This window comes from Ambystoma mexicanum, chromosome 4p (assembly GCF_040938575.1).
Source record: "Ambystoma mexicanum isolate Mex_15411 chromosome 4p, UKY_AmexF1_1, whole genome shotgun sequence".
Lineage (NCBI taxonomy): Eukaryota > Metazoa > Chordata > Amphibia > Caudata > Ambystomatidae > Ambystoma > Ambystoma mexicanum.
In genome coordinates, this window is record NC_090927.1 from 810830851 (window position 1) to 810853822 (window position 22972).

The following is a 22972-nucleotide window of genomic DNA, read 5'->3' on the forward strand; positions in this document are numbered from 1 at the left end:
AGTTCAACTTTGATAATATTGAATCCTTCTTCAGTGTCGTTCGCCAGCTGAATCAATTCCCAGCGTGTTATCTGGAGCCATTTTGCGTTTGCCCGTGCTTGGACACTTGAGACGAGTGAGGCAAAAAATGTTTCTGCTGAGCTGAATAATCGATATTTGTCTGGGATCTGAGCCAATAGTTCTGATGATGCCTTTGATATGTAATTTGATGCTCGCCTGTTACGGGTCAGCACTTCTTCCTTGTTTCCAGAAGACAGGACATATATTTGTGTCTCTGCAGTTGGTTGAGCCACACGCTGCATGCGTTCCTGTGTCCCATCGACGTGGCTTTCTGGTATCACCATTAGGGCTGAGTGCAGAGTGGCCATTGAGCAACTGCCACTCCATGACTGGGGGAGGTGTAGGTATGCCTGTTTGCCGCACACCCAGTACGTGTCCATCAGGGCCGCTGTCCCTTTCCTTAGGTCTGGGATGGTGAGGGTCTTGTTGCAGTTCTTGTTTGTTCCCATGGGGGTTCTCCCTTCTCCTTTAAAGCACAGTTTATAGTCCATTTCGCTCTGCAGTTTGAACGGCTTTTCAATGGCAGTTACCCAAGTTAGCTTTGAAATGTATTCTCTCCATACTGGTGTACATGTTTCCTCTATCCACTGCAATTTATCCGGTGCCACACCTCTTAGTGCTTCCGCTTTGCACAGTACTTCTTCATCCTTCCGCTTGTTGTCAGAAAAAAGTGTCCCTTCTATCACAAAAAATGGTTCTTTCAAACATACTACTCCTGCCGGTTTTGGGTAACACGTTTTCTCGTTCTGCAGCATTTGGAAAGTCACTTCGTGTGCCTGGAAGGTGTTCTTAATCCTGCACAGCGTGAGATGAAGGAGACATTGGGCATCCACAACAGGCAACTCTTTAGGTAACAACACTTTGGGTGTACCTGATGCATGGGGGATGAGGGAACAGACATAACAGCTCTCGTTTGTGGTCTGTTTAGCTGCGGCACTCATGTCTGCGTACCACTTATTTGTTTGATGGGGGTGTCGTGGATCTTCCATCTCATCTAGACCTAGCCCATAGTACTCATCCTACTTTCTCCTCCCTGCTTCTCTCTTTCGTCTGTTGTTCTTGTTACTCATGTACTTCCCACCCCCCTGGGCAGTGGACAAACTGGACCCCCCTTTCTCATTCCCGCCCCCCTTGACCCATTCATCATATAATGTTTCGTGCATTTCTAGTAGCTTTTCGTCTTCTTTCCTGACGTTATCTGGCAGATTGTTTTCTGGGGTGGGGGCAAGCTGGCTGGTGGGGGTGTTATATAACCATGATATGGCAGACGGGTTTCGGTCATTGAGACTGTGGACATTGTAAGTGGATACCCCCGGTGGAGAGACTGTGTTGCTCTGTATTCCACCTCGTGGCTTTTCTCTATGTGAGGTCACAACACTGGATGGTGTGGTATGATACCCCCACACAAGTTTAGTTCCGTCCCATATCAAAAAATCACCTTCCCTGGTATTGACACCTGCAGTTATATTGGGCCCGGTGGTACTGTTAATTGGTCCAGTAGTGTTGTTACTCCCTCCCCCCTCGTACATCTCGATAGAGATGAACGCTATAAACCAATATGTAACCAAGCCAAACATTATCATAAAAAACAATGTGATGCATACTGATAATCACACTCATACGAATATCTACATCTCTCATATACTAATTCTCTCATTCTACTAATTTTATCCGTTGCAGGCTGCCCGTTAGATGCCATGGAAGCTCCTGTTTGAGATATAAAAGTGCATTAAGTGCATGCATGTAAACGTTTTGCTGGCACCATCTGTGCCAATACATTTGACGGGGAATGGAAGCGGGTGGGGGTGCGGGGGAGGGGTATTCACAGACAAGGGTATATACAAGTTGTAACAGTATTATTTCATTAATTATATACCACTCAACAAGATAAAAAAAGGAAATCTCACACACTTTTTTTTTTTTTTTTTTTTGATATCCTTGTCAGTCATTATTTCATTCAATTCCAGTGCTGACATACACACTCACGCAAGTCGATATTTAGACATCCTACTCATTTGCATTGTTTGCTGTTGTCTGTGCCTCCTCATCTATCTCCTCCTGTACATTGCTGTATGCTTTTCGTACGTCGGTCAAGTGCACCCAGTACCGCAAGCCCTTTACCTTCACTGCTGTGGGCGTGCAAAATATTACTTCGTATGGACCATGGAATCGTGGTGCATTCCACCGACGTACAAAGCTTCTGACATAAATTGAGTCCCCTGGCATCAGCTGTAGCTGTTGCTCTGGTTCCGTGACAGGTCCTGTTATGTTTCCCTCTTCTCTAGTGAAGGGTGGGGAGAGTTGCTTTGATATTGCGCGCGCTGCCCTTGTTAATTTTCTTAGATAGTCTGTGAACTCATCTCCCAATATTGCGGCGCTTCTGTGAGCATCTGAGTGTTCGCGCAGTGGAGAGTGTGCCGTGTTCATTCGTCTCCCAGTCACGATCTCGTGCGGGGACAAATGGTGGTCTTTGCTTGGCTGATTTCTTAGTTCAAATAGCGCCAGGGGTAGACAGTAAATCCAATTTTTCTTCAATGAGAAGCATAGTTTGGATAACCTGCCTTTTAACAGGCCGTTCATCTTTTCCACTACGCCATTACTTTGGGGATGATAAATCGAACATAATTTATGTTTTATACCCAGTAATGTGGTCACTTCCTTGAAGAGTTCATTCACAAAGTGAGAGCCGTTGTCTGAGCCAATCACGTCACAAATTCCCCAGCGCGGGAACACCTCCCTTACTAGGAACTTGGCGGCGCTTTTGGCATCAGGTCGCGCGCATGGTCCCGCTTCCACCCACCTTGAAAATGGGCACACCACCACAATCATGTAACGCGAGCCATTACACCTTTCCCCCATGTCTGCATAATCTATATGTAATTCTCTGAAGGGGCCGATGGGTTTTGGAATTGTTCCCTGGAGTGTGCGTAATGTCATTCCTGAGTTGTATATTTGGCATGTTGTACATTCCATTGCCAATCGAGACACATGCTCCTGGAGACAGGGCACAAACCATTCTTCCTGTATTTCTGCTGCAATGTGCTGTTTACTGTTATGTGCTGGGAAGTGCAACTGTTGAAATGCAACTTCTAGTAACTGCAGTGGCATTACCACTTTCCCTGAGTTATTTTGCCGCCATAGTAGGTCTGTTCCTGATTGGCTGCATCCCCGTTTTGTCCACGTCAATTTTTCTTCCGCACTTGCTTCTTGCTGTAATTCTAGTATTTGTGATAAGGACATCATGTTGTACCCTTCTGACAGTTCTTCGGTTGTTGTGGTCTTGATCATAAACTCACCTGTGTCATATTTCTGAAAATATGAAGCCTCCTTGGCGGCAGCGTCCGCCGCCGCGTTCCCTAAAGATACAACGTCTGTGTTGGCTGTATGGGCCTGGCACTTCACTATTGCTACAGCAGTAGGGTTTTGTAGGGCCTCAATTAATTCCTTTAACAATTCTGCATGCTGCACTGGTGTTCCGTCTGCCCGTCTGAATCCCCTACGGCCCCATCTTGCTAGACCTCCATGTACTGTCGTTGTCATGTACGCTGAGTCTGTGTATATTGTTACTGCACAGCCTTTCGCTGCATGTAGTGCTTCTATGAGCGCAATCAGTTCTGCTGCCTGTGCAGAGTAATGCGACGGGAGGCGGTACTGTACTAATGTTTCAAACTCACCTTCCTCTAATCTCACTACCGCCATGCCGACGTGTTTTTCTCCCGTGTCCATATCAATTGATGCGGACCCATCCACAAAGTACACTTCCCCCTCGCTGAGAGCGTTTTCACACACCACTGTGTCATCCCCTCCTTCTCCTGTGTGGGTGGCGCAGTCGTGATTTTGCATATCCTCCAATGTGCACGCTTCTGTAATAAATGTGGCGGGGTTCACTGTTTTACATCTCACTATGTGGATGTTGGCGCTGGACAATATGATCTCGTATGCAGTTGCCCGCTGTGTGGTCAGTGTGCTTTTCGATCTTTCAAGTATTGCAAATAATGAGTGTTCCACAAACAATGTCACAGGGCATCCCATTACTATTGTGGCACTTTTCTCAATCGCGAATGCGGCTGCTGCGAGCGATTGTTCGCACGCAAAATGACCCTGCATCACGGCATCCAAAGTACCACTATAGTACGCCAGGGGCTTGTGTCCTAAGGAAGTTTTTTGTGTCAGTACTGCTGTCATAAGTGTTCCTTTGCAATGGGAAAATAGGTAAAATTCGTGTCCATAATCAGGGTTTGCTAGTACTGGAGCGCTTGAAATTAGCTCTTTCAGTGATTGAAACGATATGCTCATTTCTTCTGACCATTTTATTTTTCCATTCTCCTGTTGTGCTTCTTTGAGTGCTTGTAGGAGGGGCCTGGTGTATGCTGCATAGTCTAGTATCCATGCTCGGCAATAATTGCACATCCCCAAAAATTTCTGCATGTCTTTCACTGTTGTGGGCTCTCCTACTGACCTTATTGCCTCCACCCTGTCAGGAATTATTCTCTTTCCATCTTTCGATATGAGCTGTCCCAGGTATAGGACCTCAGTCAAGCAATACTGTAGCTTCTCTTTGTCTACCTTGTATCCTTTGATGGCTAGTAAAGTCAGGAGCGTTGTTGAATCTTTTCTACATGTTGCTTCGTCTTGTGCACACACCAATAAGTCATCTACGTACTGAATAATCGTACTTTCTACTGATAGGTTTCCCAAGTCTTCGTGCAATATGCGGTTGAATATGCTCGGGCTCTCACAGTATCCCTGTGGCAGTCTGCAATGTTCATATCTTTTTCCCCCCAGTGTAAACGCTGTAAGATATCTACTCTCTTCCGCCAGGGGTATTGAGAAAAATGCGTTTTTCAAGTCCACTACTGTAAACTGTGATGCTGCTTTTGGGATACTGCATAGTATTGATGCAGGGTTCGGGACTAGAGGGAACTCTTTCTGTATTACATCATTGAGGGGGCGTAAGTCCTGTATCATCCTCCAAGACCCCCCTTTCGCTTTTTTGATTGGATAAATACATGTGTTACATGGGGAGTTTGAAGGCACTATTATCCCTTGTACTAGTAGTGCATTTATCGTTTCTTTTATCCCTTCTTCAGCCTCACGGGACAATGGATACTGTTTGACTTGAGGTAAGATAGCTCCTTGTTTTAGTTTTATTATCACAGGTTGTACTCCATGCAACAGCCCTACATCATGGGGGCCTGTTGTCCATAAATTGTTTGGTACTAGCCTCATGTCGTCATCAAAAAATGACGGTGGTGTTCCTACCACTGCCATCAATTGGACGGGGATCTCTCTGGCTTGGATCAAAATGTCACAGGGCATCGCTATTTCCATTACTATCTCACCATCTGCTTCTGTGTCTAAAAAGAGATCCTCATCTGTTACCTCGCGTAGGGCGAGGTTGGCGTTTGTACACAGCACGGTGCGCCACTCACATCCTTCTCTGTCCATTCCAATCACAGCGATCCGTTTCGTTGATACCTGCACAGCGTGCAAATCCAACGACACCACTGATCCTGGTGCTGCATTTGGACACACTATGGGGCGGAAGAGGAATTCTGCTGGAGTCCTCCAATCCATGCTTTTTAGCTCTGGGACTATAAGGGCCAAAGTCTTTAGCCCTTCAATAAACATCTCTTCATTTTGTGGCAGCCCTCGTATTTCCTGCGTGGTTGTGTAGGCTTGCACTACCAACATTGCACGCAAGGGGCATATCCCGGGTGTAGAACACACTATTCCTCCTTCGGTAAATGATATGGTCATGTTAAGTTTACTCATAAGGTCCCTCCCCAGCAAATTTATCGGGGACTGTTCGTAATACAGTAAGGGTGCCTTTACAGTCTTGCCCCCTACGGTTACATCCAAAACTTCTGTGTAAGGAACTTCAATTACAGCCCCAGAGAACCCCTGCGTCTCTAACTTCCTGTTAGATAACGGAACCGGCCCTCCCTGACACATGATTTCTCCGCTCCCGAATCAACCATGAATACAAATTGCCTGTCTCCTATCTGCGCCCCTACCAATGGTTCCTCTGCTGCACTGTGGGTGGTAGATAGAACTGGACACGCAAGTGTTCTCTGTGGGCTGTCCTATGCGGGGTGTCTCATCGCCCCCCCTTCATTGAATACGTTACCTGAGACCACTGACATGCCGTTGTAAGGTGCTGGTGCGGGGGCCCCGTTTGCTGCTGTCGCGAAAGGGTTGCCTGGTGTATACTGTATGCTGTCGTTGTTAGGCATGTTTTGTGGGCCGTTCTGTGTTCTATACTGGAGTCCCTGTTGCTGGCTGGCATTACCTTGGCTTGGGTTTCTTAATTGTTGTTGCCCCATTGGGAGGCCATATGGGCTTCCCGGGTGGGGATGGCCATATTGTTCTACCTCTTGGAACCCGTTATTGGGTCTGCTTCTGCACTCTCTAGAATAGTGCCCCCATCGCCCGCAGTTCCAGCAACTTCCTTGTGCACCTCTAGGGCCCTGCCATCCATTCCCTCCCATTCCCCCATACCCCGTTCCGCCTCCTCTTCGGCCCCTATACCCACCTCTTCCCCCTCGAGGGGTCCACTCTTGCCACTGCGGACCTCCACCTTGCTCTTGCTCAATCCACTGCCGCTGTCCTGTTCCCGCCCAATTAGTTGCCATCCTTCCTTGTATTGCTATCAGCCCCTCCTCCTCGTCCTCTCCCTCCCTGCTGTGTGGGAGTGCAGCTACTGCTGCTGCGACCTTCACCAATTTTGTCTGTACTAACTTTGCTTCGTCTGCCAACCTTTTCTGTGCCACCTCCTTCTCCCTCTCCTTTATCCTTTTACAATGGTGTATTATTATGCTTTGGATTTCTGGCCATCCCTTCGCTTCAACGCCTGCAATCTTGTCGAGCGCTTTCTGCACTTCCTTGGGGAGCCCTCTTTTTATAATGAAGTAAAATAAAGATGTCGATTGATACCAGGGCGTGCCCGTCTCCGCTCTCCACATCTCTTGAACCCGAAAAATATAATCCATAGCTTCCTCCCCCTCATTCATGGTGCATTGCATCACCGACTGCAAGTCCGGTGTATCTGGGAATGTTTCGCGCAAGGCGTCCCACACCCTAGCCCGCACCGTGTTAAAGGAGGCCCCATCATGGCGGTCACAATCTAACGTAACTCCTGAGAAACCGGCTTTAACCCATACTCTTTCAGCCTGATCGCCCACCGCTGATACGAGCAGACTTTTCACATCTCCTACAGCTAGGGGTACCCCAGCAGTATGTTTTTCAAAGGCGTATATCCACTTACTTGCCCCTCCTGATAACGGGGGCAATACCTTTAATAAGTTGGCTTTGTCCATTTGTGCCCATGGGATATAGTTAGGTCTCCCTCCTCCTCTGTGTATCAACGGAAGCTGTAGCTTTCCTTTCTGTATAGCAACCGGACCCGATTTGGATGCTGATGTTTCTAGTGATGCCATTTTTCCCACTCTGTTCCTTAGTCGTCCCGCCCACTCGTCGTCCAGTGTTCTCACTGAACATGTGCCATCCTCTCCTTCGCTTCCCCCTCCCATAGCCATGCTCACCCTGTCACTTTCTTCTAACTCATCCCTTATGTCGCATAGTAATTCCTCTCTATCCCCCATAGGCCTTTCATCATTGTCAGTATCTCCCTCACGTGTCTCTATTTCAATTATTCGGGTTGGTTCTTCCTCAATTCTGAACAGTATCTCACCTTTCTTCCACCCTTCTTCAGCTCTTCTTGTCTCGCCTGGCGCTCTAGACGTGCGCCCTGATCTAGTCGCATTAAGTGCTGTTTGTCCGCACATGTCTTTTATTCTTGAGAGCTCATCTTTTGCTATTGACAGTCTTGACTGTAAATCATCTGTGAGTTTCTCTATGTCCCCCCTTTGTGTACTCGCCTGGCCTCGCTCCCTCGTGCTTTCATATGGTGGGGGTGCAGTGGGCCGGTGGGGTGTAGTAGTTGTCGGGGGAGGTACATACGTTGGATCACTGTATCCTTCTGCGGGTACAGGTTTCTTTAATATCGGATATAAACTTATTACTTCTACTGGTGGCGCTACACTTGGCACTTCTTTGATATCTTTATGTATCATCAGTGGATTGTCTGTAGTGGATGGGAGATCAAGATTTGGTGCTGGCGCTTTAGGCGGTGGTACTTCTTCAAATAACCGCCAAAGATCTAATATTTCCCTCCTATTCTGCAGCTGCTTCCCTCGGTACTTCAAGAAAATGCATGTCATCACCATATCCAGAACGCTTTTGTCAAATGACCCTCCCTCTGGCCATATCTGGGGTAGCCCCTCTCCCTTCAACTCAGTTACCCATTGGTCGTGATATTTCTTAATCCGCTCCGCGTACCCTGGAAGACTTTTACAAATATGTGATAAGGGTGTTTCAGCCCCCATTTCTGTGTGCCCTCCTAGTGCTTATGTGTCTCTGTGTCTCTGCAACTCCAATGTGAATGTAGTATCAATATTATTTTTCGTGTTCTACTTCACATTCAATGTTATGCTCGGTTGGGCTTTCCCTCCCTTGGCTGCACAATACAAAACTGGCTGTACACAATTTCTACTTTGTTTTCTTTGGGGGACACATACAAGAGCAACCCATCATTTATTTTGACAATAGCAACCCGGAAATCAAAAGGTACCCACTCACGTCACTGTATCACTGTTGCCTTCAAAAAAAGTTTCATCCGGTCACACTTACCATGACCATTTGACAATTATACATTTATAGCCGTTTTACACATTCGCAACCTCAAATTGTCCCCTGACACATACGAGGTGCACACACCTCTTGGTAACACTCAGTACACCATTCACGCTGCCCTCCCTTTCCTCCCTAGCCGGCTGTCCCTGTCTGTCTTACTTAGATAGATGAATGCGCATGTGCATATATTTATATGTTTTAACCTGCTCTTCCCCTCCTAGTAGGCCCCCTTTTCTCTTACTTTCTTCCCAAGTTCGTGCTAATCTTTGTTTTTATTCTCCCCCTACCCTTAAAGAAAAAGAAAAGAAAGAAGTAATAGCGATCACTAATATATTCTCAGTGCCCCCTTTTGCTGAGCACTTTTATCTTATATTTCACTTCGTCATATATTCCCAGCACTAGTCAATATAGCACTATGCGGCGCCGCCTTCCACCCCCTTTCGGAGCTAGGTTCCCGTCACTTCTATCTCTTATTCACCTCGTAATCCTAATGGCCATATGCAAAGAAAAAGAAAGGAAATTTTAGAATGATATTTAGTATATCTTCGTACCCCCTCTTCGTTCCCAGTCCTACACTTCTTTCCCCGCTCCCTTTACGATCGCTCACACTCAGTACTCACGTGCCCGTCTTGAACCGATAGTCTCCGAAACTGGGTCCGTCCAGGCAGTGTCGCCGTCAGCTCAACAGTCAGCCCCGACTCCGGCGAGCGGTACTCAAAGGGGATTTTTCAACCGGGATCCCGTACCCTTTCTCTAATGAGTGCGCACTTCTTAGTGTACCGGTCGCCGTTGGCGGGCAGCCTCCCGGAGCCGGCTCACTGTGCGTATCCCTTTTCGACCGGAGATTCTCGTGCCAAAAGGGGACGGTTATAACGAGTTTAGGAAGAAATAAAATCACGCTATCGGGGTCACCACTGAAGGCAAGCGTCCCCACACAGCACGATCCTCCCCGCAATGAGAGACAATAAAGGACTCTCCCAAAATGGGAATAAGGCCAAGACAGAGTGCGGGTGAGCGTAAATGGGGGTTTATCAATCAGAATAGGGCATGCAAAGGACTCTGCAACCTCCGAGAGCGCTCTGTCTGACAATAGCAAAGACAGGCGTATATATTTACAAAAAACGTCATAAGAACCTACACACTATAGGGGGCACAAGTTCATGGGGATTGGGTGGTGATGACTAACTATAGGTGCTGCTGTGATGTGGTTGGCTTTGGCTGGAAGACGTCACTGGGCAGCCTCGTGGGTGGGGCTGGGCCTGGCAGGGTGGCAGAGTTCATCCAGGCGGTGTTGTGGGGCCATCGCGGCCAGTGGCAGAGATGAATGTCTTTTCTTGACTTGTTAGCCCTAAGCCGTGCATACCGCAGTCATTCAAACATTCTGGTATTATCTTCTTTAGTAAATCTTTCGATAGGTTATACAACAGGTTAATGCAACACAGGAGGAATGCACCTTGTGAGGGGACTGGAGGTAATACGTCAGGGCATGGTTACCAGTGTCCTGTTGACCGGGGCCATAGGTCGAGGGGCTAAGCTTCAGGGCCTGGGACGGGTGGTGCATGTCTTTCTGCCTTGTTAGAAGTTGTTATGGATGTTCCGCTGTGTGTTGTCAAAGTGTTGGGTGTCTTGATTGCACGGGGCCATAAGTCTGAGATGGTCCGGTGGGTTGTGAGGTTTACGAGGGGGCGCGTGTGTTCAGGCAGAGGTTTACTGCTGTGCTGTAAATAATGCATGTGGCAGGTGGTGGCCTTGGGTGCTACAGAGGGGGTTACAAATCTTTGAAGCGACTCCAGTCTGGTTGGGGGAGGTAACGCAGCGCGGCGCGGTCTCTGCTCTCATGCCTTGGCAGCCTTCGTAGGGTGGGAGGGGGAATGGCCTTGCACATATTTCACAAAGGTATCTCCCTCGTGTGTTGCCGATTTAGGTAAAGACATCACAAACAGTTGAACACTCTATAATACTTATTCAAAACATTACAAGACATGCATTTAAACTTTGCTGGATGTGTTTTGATTATACCCAGTCTGAGTACCTTATTCATACATTATGTTTTAACAAGTACAGTATTTAGTTATATGCATATATATTTGCAGTAAGTGAGGTAGAGTTAGGATTGGTGGAGAACATAGAAAGTAACCCGCCCCTTGTCCGTGACGGTGGTGGCGCATGTGGGGCCTAGACATGCACCCATGACATGTGCCTTCTCGTGCGTTCTTCACATGGGCCCTTTGTATGGTTACATTCGTTTTCTTGTGTCCTCTAGCAGCATTAGTTCAGTTATGGCGCGAGCCCATGGGGTGTAAGTTTTCCAGTCATACACGTAACAAACAGATTCCTGGTGCGTTCCGTTATTATTAGTACCCAACTGCAATGGTATATGCTCACCATCGCTTATATCATGGGAGCATGATCTCTTGTAATTATACATCTTACAGGCTTTGTAATATAAGGGATTTTATGGAAGAAAAGCATCCTTTGCAAGTAGTCTCAACATTAATATGCAAAGATTGTCTGTCATATAACGACCAGTTTACTGTTCTTTTCATTTGCCTAGGCCTGCTGGCTGGGTCACGCTGGGAGCGATGATACACTGCGGGAGGTGAACTGTTACAATGTTAGTGTATTACACTAGCTCATGTCCGTCTTGTTCGTGGGAACGTGCTCGCAGCGGATCTACCAGGGTGCTGCGGCAACAAGGAGGACTGAAACCCTCCAAGGGTGGGGGCCGCGCTACAGTGCGCTGAGCTCACACCATCTTTACCAGACAAAATGGTTTCTAGGCCTAGCTAAATTTTAATACGTGTGGGCAATTAATACGTGCGGGCAATGTCTCCAGTGGGTGAACCCTCCACCACCTGGGCCCGGGTGGCATGAGGGGACGCCCAAAGGACCCATAGTCCTCACCTGGGGAGAAAGCGTAGGCGAGGGGGGTCTTCTTGGACCAGTCCTCCCCTACACACCACAACCTCCTCCAGCTTTTCACCTCCTCCTCCAGAAGTTATCCCCTCTGTCAAACTCTCAGCATCCCCCCCCCCCCGGATACTGCCACCTGCTCCAGTTTTCCCTCTATATCTCTCCACCAATTGTTTTTAATGCTTTGATCACTGTGTTTTTAATTGCAGAGATTGGAGCCAACCTTGAGCGAGAGTATCATGATGGATTTGAAGCCGAAAGGAGAAGAAGCCTTGATAGTGCAGAGGCTGCTACATGGTGGAAGGTGACCAATGAGATTTCATCTTTTGAGTTTCTTAGACATGTGGCTTCTTAGTTTCTTTCAGTTGTTACTTCAACCTGGGTGGGATACATAATTAAATATGTGTGATGAATACATTTGTAAAGAATGTTTTTACCACGGGTGATGTCAATGGTAATAAAACATGTGGAATGCGTACATGTGAAATAAAGATAACGTACTTCAAAATGGTTAGAATCTTAAATCTAAATATGCTGAAATGTTCAAGTAGGCTCTTTGTGCAAATAATAAAGTCACTATTATAGTGCCTGTGAGCATCCATCGCTTCTGCACTGTGCCTAGGGCGTATGATGGCACAGAGAGAAAGACAATGGACTAAGTTCCAGTGCCCTTTGACTTCCCGCTGCCAAGCTTCATCATGGCTCCCTTCCAGAGTCACGTGATTGGAATAATATTCAATTGAAGACAGGCAACATCCTTTTTATTGTATCTCCATTTTTAGGTTACTGCGTCTAATGTGGGTCTCCATGATGATATAGGTTTCTAATAGGCCCTCTTCCTGAAAGTGCATGAACTGAGTACTATTAAGTTGGGTAATAAAAACACACGTTATTACAGTGATTAGACGTGGGAGGAATACGGCATGAAGTGCTGTATGAGAACACACATTATTATTATTCAGTCCTTTGAGGGGTTTTGGAAGCCATTAAAGAAACACCTGCATCTCATTCTGCATGTGAACCCATCAAAGATACTCGTGCAATCTTGCATCATGCCACCAGGGCTATACTTGTGAGTCATGTGGGTGAACTCCCCAGCCTGTTATCCACCTGCACTCTTCAAGTGTCCTGCTGCTGATCTGCAAACCTCCAGGATACATTTTGGAATCAACGCCATTCACAAAATCAGGTAAGACTCGTTAGGTGCCCCAAAGGAGCATTGTGGTCTTGGTAGTCCTTGCTTCTCTGAAATCATAGACTTTTGAGGGCTGTGCTCTGTTCTGGCTTTACCCTATTATGCTTCTAAAGTGTGCGAGACTCCTGGCACTTGTCAACATACCACCCAACTGCAATGCAGCGCGCGCTCTGATTCAGCCTTTGCAGCCTTGCCTTCGTTCAAACCATGTGAAGACCATGGAATCCTACATGTCTGCAGCTTGGTCCACTGCTTGTTGCTTTTACCTGTGGGTCTGCCTGTATGAGTCCTTTTTTCTTTTGCTTGCTCCACCTTACTCCTCCTAAGGAGATGAACTACATGGTGTGTTGTTTCTCGCCTGAAGCCCAGCTTGCAGTCTCCATTTCCAGCCGGAACCCAGCTTGCAGTCTCCATTTCCAGCCCGAAATCAAGCCCGCAGAATCCTGGTGATGCATGTTTCAAATATCAGAGTTTTTTGTGGGGATCGGTGTCGGTACAGCCTCTTCTGTTTGCGACCTTAGATTAAGTATTAAGTCTTTTCAGCCGTGTCGCATCTGTGTGGCAAGTGTTGGAGGAAGCAATCCCCTACCTCCTTTGTTAGACAACAAATCAGGATGTTCTGCCACTCAAAGATTGCGCCACACATAAGTTCTTTCAAAAACACAAAAGCCCTTTATTCCTAGTTTACACGTGTTTCGGCTACTCAAGAGCCTTTCTCAAAACTAATAGGGCATTAACAAATGATCAATCATATTCCGTCTTTTTTCCTCTTAATTAGTCCCGGGTAAATCCCTCGAGCGCTTTTAGATCCAATCTCCTCGCAACGGTCTCGCACAGTAAACGATTAAGAGGAAAAAAGATGGAATATGATTGATCATTTGTTAATGCCCTATTAGTTTTGAGAAAGGCTCTTGAGTAGCCGAAACACGTGTAAACCAGGAATAAAGGGCTTTTGTGTTTTTGAAAGAACTTATGTGTGGCGCAATCTTTGAGTGGCAGAACATCCTGATTGGTTTCAAATATCACTCTTCCCCATGAACTCTGCCGGGTTCCTTGATGGTGCTTTGGTTCAGCTTGGGCTAGTTTATAGCATCACTGTCCTCTGCTCTCTGCTTTTCATTCTTTGGCATTATTTCCAGCCTTCGCTTGCTGAGTCCTTGTTTTAGTTGCTCATACAGCGTAGGGCGCCAAGGCCTTTAAAGTTCATTCTAGAGGTAGAGGGCGGGCAAGCTCTGCTCTCTACGCTTGTTCCTGCCTGTTCTGTCCTTTCCTTCATATGACTTTCGAATTCCTGTGTTCTGCATTTCCAGCCTCTGCTTTATTATCCTGTGGCTGGCTCACTGACACTAAAATCCAGCAGAGCCTTTGCATGCATAGTGATTGGCTATCAGCATCCGCCTGCTTCCTGTCACAATTCCTTCTCTCTTGCCATTTGTAGCTGAGGCCCTGAATGACTGGGCATCGAGTCTACGGCCATCTAAGGTGCATACTGTGTCCCAAACCTACGGGCTTATCTGGCCAGGCGTCCTGCCACAGTCCTCTAGAGTGAATGCGGCTTGTGAAGTCCTCATACAAAGGGAAATGATAGACCAGGGGACTCAAACTGATTGCTGTAGTAAGGCTTTCCTGGTGCCCATTGGGGCAGCCCGGGACTGCAAGGAAAAGGGTCTCATTCACAACATAGTTGGTCTACAGGAATCGTCTACATTGGCATTGTCATGTGAGTCGAACCCTGCACACGAAAAGGTCAGTCCACCGACAATGTGGAATACTAAATTGAAGAGAGTACTCTCACGGAACTTACAGCTCGAAAAATCACAAATGCCCAAAGTAAAGGACATGAACGTACATGATTTTGTAATGGATCAGAGAAATTTCATTATAACCAACACTCAGAAAATCGAAGGAAAAGAGTCCAAAGAAGCCCTGGGCAACAAGGTTTTAGCCTGGGTGCGTCAGAGAACAGGTCCAGGGGTGGTTAGACGCATTGATTTAACCATCATTCGCAGGATAGATCTGAGCGATTGGTGCTCACAGCCCAACAGTGACTGTATTTTAGTGGGCTGTGGGGTTAGCGCCCTGCCTACCTTTCTTAGACATTGCAAATACCTGCCTAAAGGTGCTTCGAACTGTAATCTGATTCTCTAAATGCTATAGCCTAACGGAATCTCTCCTTTTGCTCACAACTCACGTGCTGAGGATTAATGTCTGTTAGCTGCCCTGTTCGGAGAGATTGTTGTCACTTCTACGGTTGATTTCGTTCTTATGCTTTCTAACTTAATTACTCTTGATATGTTTCGCTTATGTATTTCTGTTTGTTCGTCTTTGTCTGTGCCATTCCACCTTCGGGTCTATTGTGCGCATTATAAATGTAATAAAGTAAAGTAAAGTAAAGTATATTTGTAATGTGATACCTATCTTTTACCAACGTTGCCCGGAAGTAGGTGTTTTATAGGGCCTTGCGTGCATAGAGACAACCTTAGCTCTCGCTCCCTATAGAGATGCTTGGTTATTCCGTATGAGAAAAACTGCTGCAATATGATTTGGTGATCTGTACAAATGTGGCCATATTCTTGAAGCAAACTATCATTTCTTCCATTGCGGTGTGTCTTTCACTCATAATTCCTCCTTTTGCCTTTCATGTTGTCTTTTGCCAATGCCCCTGTGTCTTGCTTTGTGTACTGGCTTTTGTTCCTCTTTTAAGCCGTTATTTATTTATGAATACACATACAGCCAAAGGTTTTGCATATACAACATATATAAATACATTTATACAATACATAAACACATTACCTATATCAAAACATTAAAACTAGTATGTAATAACCTAAAACAAATTAAAACCATAGATTCATAATAGCTCAAATATCTCAACACACTTCCTATAAAATGTCACCATAAAATATATAAAATTCAGGTCTTTTCCTTCCATAGCCTTTATGTTGCTGTCCTGTTGCCACTAACTTACAACAGTTTTATGTGTGTCTAACCTGTTTGTTCTTCTTACACTGCATGTCCCAGCCCGCTTCAGCCACATACTCCAGTTTTGATCCAAGTCAAGTCCAAAGCTACTGTCCAGTGCATCGAATTAGTCCTTATTTAGTCTGTGCAATTAGGTGGTGTTTAAGTGCCACCTACAAGACAACACAATTGCATTGGAGTACAGGTAGGCGAGAGATGAGGAGGGACACACAGTCTGGGTGTGTTGTTTGGTTAGTCACTCACCCATGGATGGCCCATGGCCACAGTGGAGTAACTTTGCTGAAAATGTTGGGTGGGACATGACATCTGAAGAAAAGGTGCCCCAGCCAAATGAATGGTGACAAAATGGTGTGCCATGAAAGTTGGGGGGACAAACACGCCTGCCCCCCCCCCCTAGAATTACACCCATGCAAGGCCATTCTAATCCCTATGGCCATTTCCACCAACCACCTTTCCCTCCACGCCCTAAACACATCGCCCTGGGATCTCTTTGATCTCACTTTATCATTGCCAATCATTATCATCCAAAACAGGACTGCAAGACTTGTCCTTGGCCTCAAGCCCAGTGATCGTATCTCTCCAGGACTGAAATCTCTGCACTGGCACCCAGTGGCGGCGAGGATTAAGTTCAAAACCCTCTGCATTGTCCACAAGGACTTCTGGGGCCTGGGACCTCAATACCTTCAACTCTCTATTCCTAAATATCTTCCTTCTCGAGCTCTTTGCTCATCCGCCTCCAACTCCCTCACGGTGGGTCGCTTCTCCAAGCAGCGAGTTGGTGGTAGATCTCTTTCTTTAGCTGGGGCCTTTCTCTGGAACAGCCTCTATGCCTCTCTGAAACTTGAGGAGAACCGTCTCCGGTTCCGGAAGCACCTCCAGACCTTCCTCTTTGCTTCTGCTTTCTTTCCTCCTCTCCCCTGCTGAGCCCCTGGCTGAATCTGAATCTGCACTGGTTACCTGGCTACCTACTGATCTCGGGCACAGGTCCCCTCCCCGCCAGTTGCACACCTGCACTGCCCCCTTGTAACCCTCACACTCAGGGACTATTTCTGTATCGCTACAGCCCCTCCTAGCACTTGACCCTGATGTCTGCACTTACCCTTGCACTCGCCACCAGCTGGCCGCACGTTTATTTATGGTCTTTATTTATTTCACTGTTATCCTATTTACTGCACTGCCCTCTCCGCTTTCCCCCTGCACTTTTCCCCTTCCCCCTACCCCAGCACTTGCACAATCTCAATGTCACTTGGCCTAGTAGGATTGTTGTTTGTCCTCCTTCTGTTTCCCCTCCCTTGTCTCGTCGCGGTTTGAAACTCTTGTGTATAGGCATGTTATGAATGCCATATCATATCATATCAGTGTTTTTTTCCTAAGCAGACTGCTGAGAGTTAATGGCTTAATTGCAGATGTAACCAAGTGTGCTTGCAGCCACTTGATGTATATCACTTGCATGTATTGAAATCCTGTTAAAAGAAGCAACGACAAAACCAACAGTTTTGGCTTAGGGTATTAGATAAGCATTTTCCACGTAATGACATCATACGCCCAGGTTACCACTCCATTTTCCAGCTGTTGCACAATATTATGGCCAGGTAGTACCATTATATCAAGGCATGTCTCATTCCTACCCAAAAGCCCAAACTGTTGGCTTTGCCAATGCTCATTCTGCCTGACTGCTATACTTCACCAGTAGTGACCATCAGCCAGCTCATGCTAAACTGCCCCTGCTCCTGCCTTCCATTGTTTAAGCTCTGTGTGGAGGCCACTCTAACCCGGTTTCACCGGTGGGCAAGGGAGTAACACCGTAACTGGCAAGACTCCAGGTCATTCATAATAACGGGTGAGCGTCGTGCCGGGTCTCCAACGATCGGACCATGTCTCCGCTGCCAGACAGGGTCTCCACTGGCTTCCAGTGGAAAAGAGAGTGATCTTTCGGACACTCTGTATTACACACCAATGCCTCTACAGAAATGTCCCTAGATTTCTCGCTCAGAAAGTGGTCCGGCTAACAGAGAGAAGGGTCCTAAGGTCAAACAACTCAAATCTTCTGCTCATTCCCAAGGCAAGACTGGCCATGGTTGCACAGAACTCCTTTGCCCATACAGCCCCCAGGCTATGGAATGATCTTCCGACCTGACCTGAGGGCTTGTAGCTTTCTGAAATTCAAACAGGCACTTAAGACACTACTTTTCTGCTACATACCTCTGCCCACACTTGCCCTGCCTTCTCGTTCTAATTTGTTTATTCTTATTTGTGTGTCCTGTGCTCTTATGCCTAAGGGCCTTGTTGATGCGCACTACAAATAAAATGAATAAGAAATAAATAGGGCTAATTGGGCTCCAACATTCCCCCCTCCATCCTCCTCACCTCTGAACTTCTGGGCCATTCCTGAAGGGATCCTCTGACCTTCAGAGACTTTGTGAGCATTATAAAGTGCAGATGGTGAACGTAGTTTGGGGTCTGCATTTCATCCGCAAAAGAGAAGCCATAATTTCCCTTTTGTTATCAGCAATGCCTTTCTTAGACTTGACTCTTGAGGCAATTGGCACTGCAATGGGGCATCTACAACTGAAAGACTCCCTACTGCTCGATTTAACTAGTCAATCCGTGTCTGCTTCCAAGACAATTAAAGTAGTGAGTAGAACAATAAAACTCCCTTTTAAAGATTAATTAAAAGCCATGAAGTCCACTACCTTGACATGTAAAACAAGCATTGGCAATGCCAATAGTTCTTGCGTTTACTGTTCTTCTTTGCATTATGCATTTATAGGAACCAGGGTGCCTAATGGAGAGTGCAAAGTTTTGAAGGAAGGTGTGATAAAGGGGTGCAGGTGTGCAATAGAATGGAGCATAGAGCAATGGAGGAAGGCATTAACTAACCATTGATGTAGCACGTACAAAATGGTGCCAGTACTAGGACATCTAATAGCAGTGCCTGGCAAATCCCTAATACTTATACACAAAACTGCTAGCTTTGCCAATGCTTGTTTTCACAGGACTTCAGTGAAGGACACACATAGTGCTTATAAAAATTGAGCGGCTGAAGGCAGACCTTTGTAAGACAGTTCATTACAACACTAACGCATTTATAGCTCCAATCAGGGGCCTGATTCATGGCCCACACACACACACTTCTCAAATATATGCCCTTCAACATAAATATTCAACCATACACACAACATATGTACATACAGAGTCCAATAATACAAAAATACGTTACAGCTAAATACTAACAAAATAATTAAACACTCTAGGCGCTTTACCACCCATTGTTTATTGTTTATTATTTGTATAGCGCCTATACACAGAGGAGTGTTTCAAAGCGCTCAAGGAGGGAAGGGGAACAGTGGGAAAAAAACAACAGTAATTCCGAGCCTTTGACTTTCTGCTGATACAAGCCTGCACAGAGCAGGGTGAGTGCAGTAATAAGTGCAAATAATACATATAACAGTGAAGATAACTCTTTGATGTCTGACAACAATCCTTAGTTTTTCAAAGTGCCTTACATAAATAGGGTAGAGGTAGGTTGGGGGGGGGGCAGGGAAGAAAAGACAAGCTACTATACAATGCTAAGTTGAAGTGGATCATGCAGCGTGACGTAAATACAGTGGAGCAGGGTGGGTGGTTGAGAGGGGAGGGGAAGAGGAGTGTAGGAAAGGTAGACTACTGGACATTACTACGCTCCGAGTAGTTTAAGCAGTTTTAAGGTATAAGGAAATGGGCAGGTAGAGTGGAGAGGAGATTAGGATGGGGTGGGGTGTTGAAAAGGGGGGGGACAATACACCAACAATACAAGGAGGATAGAAGAAGAGGAGAGTGCTAGCAGAGAGGGTGGGGTCGTTTCATGTGTTGCTTGTTCATTGGCTGGCAAATTTTGTGCTGGGTGACTAAATGTGTATATGTTGACATTCTATTGGTGTTGGTGTGAAATGGGCCCATGATTCACTCATGTACCCACTGTGGTCTTCCTGACTGCTGGCTCTGACCTTTGACGATCCTACACCCTCCAGGCCCGCCATGTGGAGGATGTTGCTCAATGTCTCCTCCCAGGGTGTGACCTCCAGTGACTCGGCGGTACCTCCTCCAGTGGCTGCTGTCTTCTGACAGTGGTTGGGAATGAATGTGCGGATCCTGGCTTTGATGTCCTTCCACCTCTTCCTGATGTTCTCACAGACCTGTTGGAGATTCTGTAGAGCCGCCACCTTGTCCCAGATCTCACTCCAGATGGCATTATTCTGCTGGTGGGACAATAAGCTCCTCGGAATGGGCCTGCAAAGCCATAATTCGGGCATCTTGTCTTTGTCTTTTCCTCCAGACATATTTTGGATGACTTCCAGGGTTGGATAGCACTTCCAAAATGGTGATTTTTAATTCATTGAGTTTTTAAAGATCACCACTACTGAACTTCCCGATCTATTCAGCAGTAATTCCGCCAGCGAAATTACTGTTTGGCAATTCTGTCTCCAACAGATATTTCCACAACACGTAGTGGTATCTGACTCAGCAGCTAAAATTCACATGATTCTCTGTTCTGTTTCTCAGGCAGTGATGCCCGCCTTCACTGATGACAATGAACCTGTACCTGGGCATACCTGCACCCTGGACAGAACCTGCCGTAACACTTGCACTGGGTTATGGGTTCTTTCATTTGGGCCCGCTATTCAGCATTCTTTCTACGCCACCTCCCTAATCATGGCAGCAGTTCAACGTGCCATCTCTAAACATGGCTGCAACTTAGGTCGGTCCATAGGTCATGTATGTCCAGGACCCTACACAGAAGTAAAATACTGCCAGCTTTGACAGGGGCATGGTAGGCAGGGAGTGATGCAGTGGGTAGACTTGGAAGAGTGTGCAATTGGCAGGTGCACATGGGGTCCCATAGGGAGTGGGGGTGGGGAGGGATGACAGCTGTTTGGGATAGTGGCAATTTGTGCCAATCGAAGGAGTTTGGGAAAGCAATTTTAGGTGGTTGCACCAGGAACAGGGGCTGTGGAGGAGGATTGGTGGGAGGTGCAGGGATGAGGAGTTGGGGGATCTGTGACAAATTGAGGATACTCGTCCCTTCTCCCCAAGAGGGAGCCCCACCCCCCCCTTGAGGCATAGCTCTCAACCATTTGCAACGCAAAGGCGGGTGAAATCACCCGATTTTGTTTTTGGCGAGTGAGACGCCCATTGGAATGAATGGGTGTGCAGGAGGCTTGGCGAGTGAGTCGGCCCTTTACAAGGCGGGTGACCCCCGCCAAATGCGTGTGAGTTGAGAGCTATGCCTTGAGGCTAGAGAGGTGAGCCCACTTTGCAACACCCTCCTTAGGGGTCGAGGTAAGTGGACCACACCGGGAGAGACTCCCCTCTTGGGGACAAGGACTATGAGGCACTCCCTTTAACAGCAAACAATTGCATACCTAGGACTATCAAATCTTGTCAACCATCAAGACTGGGCCGAAGAAGAGGCTGGGGGATGCTATTCTTCAGGAGAAAGAGAAAATATCTCTTTAAGGAAAGGTAACCAATCCACTCAGACGAGTTGATTGAAAGGAGAACACTCAACATGTAGAAGAGGAGAACAAGGACAAAGAGAGAGAGAGCACTGTGTCTCCAAGCAGGGGAGGTTTGCTGCTGAGGTAAGCCTGGGAAGAGGGACATGAACCGCAAAATGCCAAACTTGCTGGGAAGCCAAAGAATCAACATTGAACGGTCAGCGTACCTGAGAGCCCAAGAAGAGAATAATTGATGGTGGCATGATCCTGAGAGACCCAGGGGGGCTGCTGGCCTGCACAACAATGGCAAGACCATACGAGGGAAGCTGCTACAAGTAATGCGGCTCCCTGTAAGATAGCGACTAAACCAGAAGAAGGGAGAGGACCACAGGTGAGGAGCGCCGAGGTAGCCGGCTCGCAACTGCAGTGAACACATCGAATCGATGCCAGGCCCGTAATAGTCCCAAGACCGTTTCCTGAGAGAAATGAAGGTAACAGGGGAACGGGGAGGAACGGGAAGTATAACGAAGATTATAATACCGAAGGAGTAATTCATCCCGGTACAAATACGAATGAAGAGTTACTATATTGGAACTCTGGTGAAACAAACACGAAACCATAACATTAATTGAAGGAGAGCTGAATACTGGTGAATTATCATTGCTAAATGTGGCTTGGGATGTTTTGGGGAAAAGAGCAAGACTGCTCCCTGGATGGGATGAAAGTTGAAATATAATACATTTACTACAATTGAACTCTGCTAATACCAGAAAAGAAAGAATAACGTTCCCAAAGAGGGAAGTGATTGAAAGTTAGAGAAGCTCAAGGGCAACCTCATTGAATGGGAATACCTGAAGTAAAAGAAAGAGACATATAGAAATCCTCAAAGGAGTGGATAAAATATGGAATATATGTTTTACTGTCCCGTTACTTTTCTGTTGTCCTTGTCTTCATGTAATGCGCCCTGATGCCTTTGGGCTTCAGCGCTATAGAAATAGATAGATAGATAGATAGATAGATAGATAGATAGATAGATAGATAGATAGATAGATAGATAGATAGACAAATGCCTATCCTGGAAAGACAGGAAAACAGGTGAGGCACCCAAAGTAAAGGAACGTGAGACAAGAAAGAGAGAATGCCAAGAGTTTAGGGCCCACCTAGCCTATCCAACCAAACAAGCTGAACAATGCAAAGACTTACCTAAAGTGGAATACAAATTGTCTAATGTGAGAAAGGAATTATCTGGACTGATTAATAGGGTTGCCAAAGAAGAGAACATATACCAAGAACAGAAGTGCTGGAAGCACAGAGAAGGAGAAGGGAGTCATTATCCTGCATTTTCTTTTTTTACGATGGTGATAGTGTCAGAGAGTAGTAGTTTTGGACCGTGAACAGATTCATTTTAGACATTAAGAAAAAGATGACTGACGAGCACCTTAGTTATTGTTTAGGTAGGGAACACCCCATAGCCATAGGCATAGCTAAGCCTTTCTGACTTTTATTTAATAAACGTTGCTTTAAATGTCCTCAAAGAGTCTGCGTCGTTCTTCTAGCCCGTCACAGATGGCAGAAGTGAAGAGGGACAAAAGGCAGTGAAGGGGTTTAAGAATAGTCTGAGGGTCCGGAGGACAATAAGGGGGCAACAATC

The 22972-nt window shown here is 46.5% G+C and overlaps 1 protein-coding gene across 1 annotated transcript in view; it reads left to right on the forward strand.

The window, feature by feature from the left end:
* Window positions 1-22972, forward strand: part of C4PH6orf163 (chromosome 4p C6orf163 homolog) — a 351818-nt gene that overhangs the window by 136967 nt on the left and 191879 nt on the right. Inside the window, exon 2 of the mRNA XM_069605211.1 lies at window positions 11877-11971. Coding sequence (XP_069461312.1) covers window positions 11877-11971 — 95 coding nt within the window. The remainder of the gene's footprint in view (window positions 1-11876; window positions 11972-22972) is intronic.